This window comes from Neltuma alba, unplaced genomic scaffold (assembly GCF_004799145.2).
Source record: "Neltuma alba isolate B1F8T4 unplaced genomic scaffold, ASM479914v2 tig00013249_pilon, whole genome shotgun sequence".
In the NCBI taxonomy this organism is placed as follows: Eukaryota; Viridiplantae; Streptophyta; class Magnoliopsida; order Fabales; family Fabaceae; genus Neltuma; species Neltuma alba.
In genome coordinates, this window is record NW_021637544.1 from 237,400 (window position 1) to 249,718 (window position 12,319).

The window sequence follows — 12,319 nt, forward strand, 5'->3', positions numbered from 1 at the left end:
GTTTTTAATTGATGAGGATTCGTTATTTTATAATGGTGGAGGTAAAATACAGCTGGGGCAGAATAATATTAGAAAATAATTTCACCTGAAAGCGAATTCTGTGGAAAGACAACCTAAGATAAAAAAGCTTGATTTAGTTTTGTCTGTTTCTGCAATATAATAACAGCTCAGAATTTCAACCTCGAAAGCAAAGCAGTGTTCACACCTAATGCCCCCCAATTCCATCTTCGTATCAAGCCTTTTCTCTGTCATCTTTTCCAAAATGTCGTCCTCTTTTGCTTCTTTACAACTTATATATCATATGTTTTTGGTTTCTTTATGTCTTTTTGAATAATCTTTACAACTTTGCGTTGATTCTAAACAATCTGTCCTGATTTATTCTTCAGCATCAACCACAATTTAATAAACAGTTGAATGAGAATCCCAGTTGGTAGCATAATAAAGAAACCCTTCACTATTCCCATGGCTCTCAGCCTACAGATTACAGAAACCACAAAAAAGAACACAAAAGAAAAGATATTCGCGCCTTATGAACCGTATAGATGACAGCAGATCCATCTCTTTGACATATGTGTGTGTACACATGCGTAGAGAATGTTGAGAAACAGAGTAAGGCTTGTGTTGATAGACTGCAATGAGGAAATAGTCTAGATGTGGACATTATTTAGAGCAAATGAAATGACGTGCGTCGGGCATCTTCCAAAGAATAGAGATCTTATAGGAAGTAGCCTATACTCAATCTCACGTCTCTCACTTTACATGTATATTCCAATGACACCAAGCTCAGTTTCCGTGATTAATTAAATTATAAGATTGCTTTCAGATGACACAAAGTAATTGTGGTGGGAATGTCAAGTTATGGCTTTTTGTTGGTGGAATATTTGACTTTTGGAGAAAACATAGTAAAAACGGAACGGGCAAAAGAAGCCCTACCTAGAAAGCCAAGAGTGTAGGCTTGCACTTGGGAATGCGTGCAATTATTTGCCTTTTTCTGTGCTCGAGAAAATGACTATTTCTTACTTACTACTAACAAACACTTTTGAAGCACAAGAGTTTGCTAATATCATTGTGAAGAAGGAGGAGAAGGGTATCAATAATTCAGCATATAACCCCACCAATGACAAACGTCCTGTGTGGGGGCGAATCGAAGATCTTGCAGGACGTGCTGCTTTGAAACGTATGGCTATGATGGCACAATGGTGCTTTGCAGAGACCCACTATTACAAGTACTATGGGATGCAGGCGATGAAATTTTTCATATTAATGTGAGTAATTCTAAAGAGAAATGTTTGTTTAGACTTTTCATTTATCTTGATGTGACGAGGTGCCACCTCATGGACAATACAATTAAACAACAAGGGAAATTAGTCAATCAATATTATTCGAGTGGTATGTGGTTAGGTTTTGTCCGGGGTATTAATGGATGGGGAATGTCAACTATAGAAAACCAATGGCAATAAGGCTGAGCTTAGGTCAAGAAAGCGAATTGATTCCAGCAATTTAATTGACAACATTTGGAAGCAAAACAGAGGAGGAGGACCATGCCTACGTTGTACAGTACAAACACCCGCTCCCTACCGTTCATTGTTTCCTCTCAATCCTGATCTTCTCTGCGGTGCCAAGACATAGCCCCAAGATACGGTCCATCCTAACTCGGCCTTCCTTCCTATTTTTTTCCCCTTCATTTTATTATCTTCTGTTCTAAATATATAAGCTAAATAAGGAATTTGATATTATCCACATAATTATAATTAAAAGGATGTTTAAAACTATACTCATTTATTATAAATAATTATCTTAACTTTCTTAATATTCATATATATATAGTTGTTATACTTTAAGCAAGGAGGGAGTATTTTTTGTCCGGGCGTCCGTAGGGACATTGTTTCAGAGGCACACGTGACTCGCTTCAAAATCATCTTTTAATTCACCACCCACGTACACTTACATTTTGATTACTTATCTTTTATCTGTTTTTTTTTTTTTTTTTTGAACTTGCTAAAGTGTTATTGACCCCATCGGCGGAGTGTTTTAGTGTAGAGTTCTTTATACTTACTCTGCCACTATTCACAAGTGGCATCAACCCAGCAAAAAATGCCACGACGTTTAGTTTGGACGTCACATCACGCATGCAAATAATAAGAAAGGCTTGTAGACCAACAAAAAGTGAAAACACAACAAAAAAAAAGAAGATTATAACATAAACCTAACACACGTATGGGACTTTGACTAAAAACAGTTTAAACCAAAGCGTCATCCTGATAACTAGGGAGCTGTTGATTTTCTTATTGCACGTAGCCCCATTTCGTCTACTCCGATATTTATGTAGCAGCTCAATTAGCTCCTTTTAAACATCAATCTTCCTCCTAAACGTTATTCTTCATAAAATGGGTTCAAACAACTATGAAGCAGAATTCAAAGCAAGCACTACTTCTTGCCCTTAAATATACAGGGCGTTCCCTTCCACAGTAGAGGGTAAATTAACGTTGGCAATCTTTCTGAGGATCAAATCAGCTTTATCCCGAACTCTAACTGAACCCCTCACAGAAAGATCAGCCATCACTGCAGAGAACTCAGGCAGCATGAGAGCCTCTTTAACACACTCTTCACTATCATCAAACAGTCGGATAAGGATATCAGCTGCACCTTCCTTACTCAGCAAGGACCTTCCTTTCAGCACACGCAACATCCAAAGGACTATCTGGTCAGTGCTCTTCAAAGCACTAAGCCCTTCATCAAACCTAGCAAGGAGACTAAGAACGGCAAGGGCAGTTCCGGCTAAGTCCTCACTGCCAGTGCTCTGAACCACTTGAAGCAATACGGGGATTGCCCCTGTTCGCACAGCCAGAGTGCAATTCCCATGGAAGTGAACAAGCTCAGCCAGGCAACTTAAAAGGTGATGGGAATCATAATCAAGAGAGGTTGACACGGCCTTAACCAACAATTGAACCGTGCCTGCGACTCCGAATTTGGCCTTGTTCTTGTCAAGCATGGCCAGGCTGCAAATCAATGAGGAGGCTAATTTGGAGGAGTCAGAAGTTGGTGAGCTGATGCGGGAATTGAGGTGGTAAATAATTTCCATGTCAGCAAGAGATTGCTTCAAGTCAGCGTTCAAGGAAAGGTTGAAGAGGATCAATAAGGAGAGGGTTTGGACAATGGAGGAGGAAGCATTTGTTAGAGAAGCCAAAAGAGGAATAGCTCCATCTGTCTGAGCAAGCAAGGTTCTGTTTTGAGGACTGACCCTGGTGATGGAAGCCAGTGTTTGGAGGGCTTTTTCCAGGTCTTTGGGAGAAGAATCTACTGCTTTGGCCAGAAACACGCATTCACGGATAGTTTCAATGACCCGAGCTGAAGACATCTTTTTCTCTAGTGGTTTCAAAAGACCATGTCCGAATTTTTAACAAAGCATGGATACAGGTACGCAGGTGTCGGGAGATTGTTTCAATGTTATGGAAGAGGCATCAGCATTAGCTCCGCTCGATGATCCCAGTGCCCCTTCTTTAATCTTTCTTCTTGGCTGCGGGCGGGGCTGCATCGGTCCGGCTCCAAGGAAAATTATTAAATGCAATATTGAATAATGTCAACCGCTTTCGTCCATCAAACTGTGAAATTTTCCAAGTTTAACTTTGAACAAGTCCTTTTTGTCATTTTTTATGCCTTTTAGCCACCTGCTCACAGGTATTGCTAACTTTTTAGCCGACATGGCGGCAAGTACTTCGGATATTTTATTCACGCCAGCCACAATTTGGTTGTGAATTCCATTTTTAAGCCGAAATTTAAGAAATAGAATACGCACACGAGCAAACAAACAGGCAACGAATCTTACGCATCAGTCGCTAAATGTTGAGCAACTTAAATCAGCAACCCACCGATGTCATCCACATCTAACATCATTTCACTTGACGAGATATATTATATACTTCAAAACTAAGCCCACGACCTCAGCCATATAGGATCATTTACTTTTGCCAAATTCCAACTTAAAGAAATAAATGTGTATTTTATGGTTGGAAACTGCCAACCAGAACTAGTAATATCCAGCCAAAATTTGAAATCCAGTTCAAGCATTCAACTACTACAACATAATAACCTAGGTTCCCAAACTCTAGCTGCCTCCAGCAAATACTTCTAACTCAAACCGCACCCTAAAAGGGACAAGTACCTGGACTTATTCTAGGAGATATCGTTCAAACATGACATCGCATAAAAATCAAGCCAATCAGGCGCAGATTAGAAATTGAACCCCCCAGCTCATGAGGTGACAATTTAACAAGACCCTGACGCCCAGATAATCACCTTTGGTCTGAATATGGAGAGCCATCACCATACGAGACCAAGCCTTTCTTTCCATCTGGGCTTTGGGAAGATGACCTCGACCTGTCTTTACTTGCCTTTCTAGGAGACTCTGATTCACCAGAAGACCTAGATTGTGACAGACTGCGGCTTCGACTTCGAGATGACAACTTGCGCTTCGCCATGCGAGGTGAAGCACGAGATCTATATGGCTCAACAGGGGAACGACTGCGAACTGGGCTTCGGCTTATGCTCCGGCTGTAGCGGCGACCACGGTAGCGAGGACTGCGAGATACTGAGGGAGTCCTACTTCTTCTGCTTCGGTACCTACATATAAGAGCTCATTTAATCACATTTTTCAACCAAAAAAGATTGCTAGCATAACTACCAACAATGGGGAAAGTATTGGTTCCAAAAAGATCTCTGCAGTGAACCAACTCTAATATGATACGAAAATGTTGTGCCTCAGACAAATTTAGTAACAAATATCCCAAGAAATTCAATATATCATAGGAAAGGGATAAAAACCTGGGTGGCGTTCTTCCTCGAGGTGGGGGGCTTCTGTAGCGCCTAGGGGAATACCTTCTGTGACTAGAATATCTGTGAACAGTGCATTGTAAGTTTTTTTTTTTTGGGGGGGGGGGGGAATATTGTAAGATTATTTACATTCAACAATGCTTCCTACAACAACCACAAAAAATGTACTCAGTTTTACCTGTCCCGGTCACTTCTTCCATTGTACCGGTAAGACCTCACAGGAGATCGAGAAGGGGTTCGATACCTTCTTGCATAAGAGTATCTCTCACTAAAACCTCTTCCCCTTCTGATACGCTTTGGGGATATGTCAGGAGACACACTCCTTGACAACCCACGAGATGACCTTGGCCTACGAACAGGAGTAGGACTCCTAGAATAGCTGCGAAGATTTCCTCTACTAGGTGCCCTCACAGGACTTCGGCTGACACCTCTCCTTGATGGAACCCTGCCAGAGCTTCTGCTCAAGCTCCTTGCAGAAGATCTAACTGGACTCCTGCTTATACTCCTCCTTGAAACCCTTACAGGGCTTCTGCTGACAGATCTTCTTGATGACACTCTAGCTGAACTCCTGCTCCGGCGGCTATGAGATGGGGATCTCACTGGACTCTTGCTGATACTTCTACGTGAGCGGGTTCTCACAGGGCTCCTACTGACACTTCTCCCCTTCGCACCCCTCACCGGGCTTCTGCTGATGCTTCTGCTTGGGCTTCTGCTGATGCTTCTGGCAGGGCTTCTGCTGAAACTCCTCCTAGACGGAGATGGAGGGCTTCTACTACCACTAGGACTTCTGCTAATCTTCCTTTCTGGAATAGGACTTGGACTATTGCTCTCACTTCTCCTGGGACTAATACTCATACTCTTACTCATAGTCCTCTTGGGACTCATGCTTCGACTCCTGCTCATCAACTTTCAATATAATACCAGATCTGGAAGAAATGATAAGCATAAAGAATAACTGAGGTGTGACAAGGGTGGAAAGTAGACCTAGATTTGCCAGGATTATCATCCATCACATCAGGCTGCCTCTCCCCACTTCTATCAGATCTAGAGTCAGCTCCAATACCATTGCTATGCCGTTCTCCATTTTCTTTGGGGGATGCTTCCTCATTCTCTGGTGTGTCCACTCCCCTCCTTCTACGATGCATGGAATGTACTTCTCTATCCCCAGCTATAGGAGAGTGAACTTCAGCTGCAATAATATGAGAAAGTTGAGGTAAGTGATAAAATAAATTAGCCAAAAGAACTGATCAATAGGGCAAAGAGAAATAGAATACAAAGCAATTGAATGGTCCGCTCACATATGCTTCCAGTTTGTTGGAGCTTCATTTTTATGATTACTCGTTTAAAATTGATGGTTAGTATAATGAAAGTGAAAATCAAGGAAACCACAAATATAACGTTACTAGAGAAATAAAGTTAACAAGGAACGCAATACTGCATCAAGTAATCACAAGCTTAAGGAACCTTTTCCATAAATGAACAAGCACATATTTCAGGATTTGGTCCGTTAATATGCAAGAAAGGGTCAAAGACGAAGTGATCTATTTCAATTGTGAGATCTTCAGCCAAATGTACTCAACATATAAATAATACCATTTTTCAGAGAATAACCTCTGCGTCCTTGCTCCTTCCCTTGGGCATCAAGACTTTCACCATCAGAGCTGCTGTCACTTTTGCTTTCACTATCTGAATCAGTGACACTGTCCGAATCCCTAAAACAGCACAACTTTAGAACTTGACAAGCATGAGAAATAATGTTGAAGCAAGGTATAACTTATCACCACAGAAAAACACCAATAACATTGCTAAGTGCAGCAAACTAATTTAGAACTTGAAATCATGAGAAATAATGGTGAAACAAAGTAACAAATGGGAAAAGCCAGTTTCATCTGACCGAACAGCAAGAATGAGATATAAGTGACCCTTTCAAAATAGAGACACAGCACAAGACAAATTGAATCCAATCTTGTGAGGGCGCACAACCTAAACAGCTATTATTTGTTCACCACAGCAAATAAGCATACAATCATAACAAAGGTGTCCCAAATCTGAAATCCATGTGTCTGTTACCAAAGGTTCGTCAATCTTAAGTAGTCAATACCTTCTAGATCTGCGCTTTGATCTTTTATCTCGTCTCCGTCGCCTCTTGTCACGACGCCTGTCCCTTCTTTTTCGGCGTCTATGTTTGTCTTTCCTAGATCTTTTTCTCTTTCTCCGCCTGTCATCACTGGAAGAACTTATTGAAGATGATGATGACAGATCTGAATCAGAATCACTATCAGATTCTGATGATTCCATGTCTGAATCTGAGTAACTCTCTGATTCAGATGAGTAGTATCTTTTTCTCCTTTTCCTTCTGTCTCTTGAAGATTTTTTGTGCTTTCCCTTCCTCCGTGCTTCATGATTGTTGGTTTCAGAAGTCAATTTATTCATTTTCTTTCCATCTACAACCATGAAAAAAAATAAAGAATCAATGCAACACATAAAAGGCCAACCAAGCCAGAACCAAGATTTAAAGGAAGGGACGCATCATATGTTATGCTTTAGCATCTGGTATTGGGGATTGCAAACACATCTCTTGGATGATTGAAGGCTTAATTATTATCCTTTTTAATATGAAATGGCCGACATGAGTCTCACCTTCATTATATTCACCACAATTGATGATTTTAACAGTTACAGTTGGACGCCCATCTTCATCACCCACATCTTCAATTCTCTTCAATACATTAAGTCCTTGAACAAGCTTCCCAAAGACCACATGCTTCCTGCACAAAATTCCACACGACTCATACACTTAACCAAATGCAATGTTTGTACCCCCTCAAAATAAGGAGGAAAAAATGCAGACCATTTGAGGGTAATAAATAGTAAATACCACCGAGAGTTATCCATATAAACAAACCTGTCAAGATGGTGATCAGCTTTCAATGTGATCATAAAATGAGACCCAAGTGCATCACGATTAGCAATTGCCATCGACAAGAGACCCGGCACATCATGCTTAAGCCTAGGTGACTCATCTGAAATGAATTACAAGTAAAACGTGTAAAGACTCTGTTCATCAAAATGAGTAAAAAGGACCGCACACATTTTGAGCTATATCTGTAAGAAGAAATTATTGTGCTCTATGCAACAAGAAAAAAAGTATGACTCCATGATCCAGAATTCTCACCTGGGAATTTTGAGCCATATATGCTTTCTCCACCAGTCCCTGCAATGAGAAAGAAAATGTGATGCAGAAGTGCTACAGTAGAGATTACATCTCGGGATGAGAAAAATGATTGCCAGATTTGGAAATCGGACATGAATAGAAAACTGAGCATAAACTAAATGAAACTCATACTTGATATTCACATTGTGATTAGGAAGAACAACTTGGTTTACAGTGATTACTAAATATGATACAGTATGCAGCTAAATCTTCAAAGAAGAATCAAAATACGCATACAACAGTAATTGATCTAAACTGATGATCTACATTTACAATGATAGAAATGCATATCAATAGTAACAAACAGTTTAACTAATGATTTCCCAACAGATACACTATTTAACCACTCGGGAATCCATCCAGTGTGGTAACATTTTTAGTTTAAAAGAAAAATAATTGACCAGGTCAGAATCATCAATAAGCTGAGCCAATCCTATTATTCATCCACCCATATCATCATATGAAGACCAAAGGGTACAAAATTTATTTAGAATCAATATAACAAATACATAATATAAAATTTATAACAAGGCACACTATTCACAAGACATGAAGAATAGCTCATTCCTCAAACTCTGTATAATGCACAGGAAATCATGTCTAGTTCCAATCAATTGCTTCACGTGATGACAAGAAGAAAAATGATAACAGCCACATATGAAAATTTGAAAAAATAAAACGGGGCTCAAAAAACAGGTGAAAGCACACAAAAAGGCAAAACCCAGAAACCATAAAATATTTAAAAAGGAATTGCTTTCAGACCCTAAATAAAGGCCATTGTGCACTTGCATAGGAACTTAGTTGCTTGTGTTCCTAATCAATTTAGAAAAAGAAATTACCATTGTCACAGGAAACATGCAAATGGAACAAGGCTTGCAACTCGGACAACTGAATAACCAAATGATAAAAAACATAAAAGAAAGTGACTAAATATGTTGTATCAAATTACAAGCTTCAAAAACTAGAGAGATTTCTCAACCTAAGGACAAGCAATGATAGAATAGATACCGTTTCGATGGACAAAATCACCTCCCTGCAAAAGGAAAAAAGCAGCTATCAATACATGCCCACAATAACACAATGCACACTAAACAGGTTTGGACATGGCAAAGCTTATTAGCATTATAAGATGAACAACTTAGTAAGTACAACCTTAAAACTATATCACAAGAAAAGCAGTCGTGACCATCAGCCCTGTATCCTACAGCATAAACAAGGGTAATTGACTAAAGGAGGGGCATTCACTACTAAGCCATGTTCAACCACAACATGACGGGTAGATCTACAAAACTGAAGAACAGCCTTAGATGTCACAGGGGTAGGAGAAAAATAGCATACCTCCACAATGGAGCCTTTCAACACGCGATGAAAGAAGGAGCCCTTGTAGTGCAGTGGCTTCCCAGTACTTGGACTGACTCCCTTTTCTCCTGAACAAATAAGGTATTAAATAAGAAAAGGACAAGCCTCTATAATAAAATCAAACTAAATGAGCTTGACTGAGGGTATGTTCAATTAGTCAGACTGTAATTGTAGAATGGAAGAGTTTTACAAGTGGGGGAAGGCAGGTCAAACTATCACCTGTACATAGTGCGCGGAAATTTTCTGCTGTCTTGGGAGCAATGTCATAGAATAGCTGTGAGGGCAAAAGAATTCATTAGGTTGCATTTCTTCTCCCTCTATATCTCTCACTCTCAGTCAAAGAAGTTGTAAAAAAATTTTGAATGAAAATATTGTATCATGTATCATGAATATTACTATAAATCAAACATATTAAAAAGAAAAACTGTACCTCAAAAACCATCCTTTCAACTGGGTCCCCATCAATGGAGACATCCATAAAAACCAGGGTATTCTTCTTCTTTGCCATTGTCTTTCTTTTACAAATCAGAACTCAATCCAACATAGCCCCTAAATTAAAAAACGTCAGTAAAGAAACATTAATTAACTATTGCTGTTAAGTAATATTGCATCAGAAGCAAAAATTGATACTGGCACATATCATGTTAAAGAAGCAGCACTTCTAAGTTCAACAGACAAAAATTTCCCAATAAAATGTGTCTTCATAAGTTGTTCCTGCTGAGCAATGGTAAGAGGAAATTATGGGTATATATGCTCAAAAGCAGTTGAAGTGACCAAAAATTATGCTCTAGCACTCAATTTTCTTCTCCTGTCAAAAGCAAATCTGCGGCACACTAACAGTTCGATAACGCAAAGCCACGATGAAGTAGGGCTTCGACAAAAAATTTATGTATCTGCAGTGCTAATTATTCAGCACAGTGGCTTCAGTCTCCCGCACTACATCCAGCTCCCAGACCCAGCCCTTCTCAAGCGTTGCCAGCCATTGAAAACGGTGATATCCAAAAAGAATAGCACTAAAGTTCACTTAAAACTTTGATGGGTTAAAAAATCCGACGATCAGATCACCAGTGAATAATCATATTCCACACCAAGCCCACTGCCAATGAAGGCGCTTGCCATAAATCAACTTGGACGAAATTAACACGAAATATATTCCCATCAGATTGAGCTGGAAAACTTAAACCCTATCTACACATTTCGAGAAAAACCCAAAGTACGCAACATGTTGCATGATTAATCCGCCGAGATTGATATGAAGCACTAAGGAATACACTCTTTGATAGGTGCGACCAATATTACCTAAAACCTCATATCACGTATATAACGTTAAAAACTGAAGTGCGCCTGGATGGATGAACAGATAAATCAGTGTGAACTATGGGTTAGTGAGAATTGCTAGACTTTTCCGAGAACCAACGGACTAAGAGAGAGCCGATTGAGCCCGACTGTTCACCTGAGAAACGCAGAGCCACGAATCGCATTGAGCAGATGAGAAGCACGAACAAGGGTGCCGGAAACCTAGGTTTGCATATAAAGGAGTCTAGCTGCTTCCACTGGAGCTTTAAGTTACCGGATTGTCCCTGGGCATATGATGGAGAAAGACAACCATGTCCCCGAAGCCAGCCGCACTGGGGCAAGTCTATCTTCTTGTTTTATGGCCGTCGCATCTAATTTTCTCTAACCTTCTTGTGGGGCGACGTATGAAGTAAGCCATGATAGGGTCAAGTTTTCTAAGAGGTGTCTGGCTAACCCAAAACAAATCCACAAATTCTTTCGCGTATTTATTTCATATATTATAAGTTTAGTTTTGAATTGATTTTGATGTTGTTTTTTTTGGGCTAATGGACGACTTTGAATTTAAATTTCAAAATTTTTTACAATTTTCTAAAAAAGTTGACAACCTTCTCTTGAATGTTTTGACTACTTCTAGTTATCCCTAAAATTCTTTTATTAATTATATATATTAGAATAAAAGAAAATTTTACCTAGGAGCTGAGAAACCTACAAAAACTCACTAAAACAAACACTGACAAACAACCCTATAAGCTAAGGAGGGAAGCAGCAAAAACAAAAGAAACTTTCATCAAACCCCATCTCCCTGTAAATCATAAACTGGAGGCTGATCAAAGACTCTAGAATAAAAAAATTTTAACAAGTGCAACTAGACTACTTTAAATACACACACACAAGTCAGAGTGAATTCATATTTTATATTCAGTATCAAATTAAATCTTTAATTATGCTTTATATTAAGAATTTGATGTAATATTACATAAAAAGTATTGAACATTTAATCGCTGTCTAAATCTTTGGTTAAAAAAAAAAGTAAATCCCTATCTAAATCGCAACCCACCTCCCAAACCTCATCAAAAAAATTTATCAAGTGCATGTTTAATCACTACAAAATTCTATATAATCAATAAAAAAAATTCTTCTATCATCAAAATAATACTACCAGAAGTTTGTTCCGATACTCTAATTCTCACTTGTTGATGCTCGGAAAAATAATAATGAAAAATTTTCTTCTTTTTGATTGAGCTGTGTTTATGGAGATGATGTTGCATTTTTCAAATATGTATATTTTTTGTACATTTTAATTTTGAGAAGAATTCGCTCAAATACTAAGAGTGCATTTGATAATAAAAATGTTATCTAATTACGCAATGGATGGATGGGAACATGGACCAGTAACTTGCATTTTCCCCCTGCCCTTGTGGCGCATGGATCATGGGTGGCATAGACTTCTAAGGGCCTTTTTGGTTTGAGGGAAGGGGAGGGAGGTTTCATCCTCACCTTGTTTGGTTTGATTAAAAAGAAGAGGAAGGGAGGGTATTTAATGATCCCTTGTTTGGTTCAAGGAGGGGAGGGGAGGGATAGTAATAATCAATTTACCATTTTACCCTTACATATTAGTTT

The 12,319-nt window shown here is 39.1% G+C and overlaps 2 protein-coding genes across 5 annotated transcripts; both read right to left on the minus strand.

Moving 5' to 3' along the window:
• Positions 1–2,440: 2,440 nt before the first annotated feature.
• LOC114735727 (U-box domain-containing protein 14-like) lies at positions 2,441–3,358 on the minus strand. Its single transcript, XM_028923449.1, has one exon. The coding sequence runs from the start codon at positions 3,356–3,358 to the stop codon at positions 2,441–2,443; it is 918 nt and encodes a 305-aa protein (XP_028779282.1).
• A 583-nt stretch (positions 3,359–3,941) lies between these two features.
• LOC114735715 (peptidyl-prolyl cis-trans isomerase CYP95) lies at positions 3,942–10,947 on the minus strand. 4 transcript variants are annotated; one of them, XM_028923437.1, is made up of 14 exons: positions 10,857–10,947; positions 9,834–9,952; positions 9,623–9,677; positions 9,383–9,471; positions 9,053–9,077; positions 8,006–8,044; positions 7,736–7,853; positions 7,471–7,598; positions 6,932–7,274; positions 6,424–6,542; positions 5,815–6,019; positions 5,009–5,725; positions 4,822–4,893; positions 3,942–4,620 (listed from the first exon to the last, which is right to left on the minus strand). In XM_028923437.1, exons 2-14 carry the CDS (start codon positions 9,909–9,911, stop codon positions 4,293–4,295), a joined length of 2,316 nt encoding a protein of 771 aa, XP_028779270.1. In that variant the 5' UTR covers positions 9,912–9,952; positions 10,857–10,947; the 3' UTR covers positions 3,942–4,292. The 4 variants fall into 4 exon arrangements, with proteins under 4 accessions (XP_028779270.1, XP_028779271.1, XP_028779269.1 ...); XM_028923438.1 differs by lacking the exon at positions 10,857–10,947 and adding an exon at positions 10,703–10,789 and having other exon boundaries at positions 6,442–6,542; XM_028923436.1 differs by lacking the exon at positions 10,857–10,947 and adding an exon at positions 10,703–10,787.
• Positions 10,948–12,319: the final 1,372 nt, after the last annotated feature.

Coding starts and splice junctions, on each gene's coding strand:
- LOC114735727 (XM_028923449.1), bottom strand. CDS start 3,358: ATGTCTTCAGCTCGGGTCATTGAAACTATCCGTGAATGCGTGTTTCTG.
- LOC114735715 (XM_028923437.1), bottom strand. CDS start 9,911: ATGGCAAAGAAGAAGAATACCCTGGTTTTTATGGATGTCTCCATTGAT. Junction 6,020..6,423: donor AGGTTATTCTCTGAAAAATG/GTATTATTTATA, acceptor ATATTATTGCAG/CTGAAGTTCACTCTCCTATA. Junction 4,621..4,821: donor CGAGGAAGAACGCCACCCAG/GTTTTTATCCCT, acceptor TCTTATATGTAG/GTACCGAAGCAGAAGAAGTA.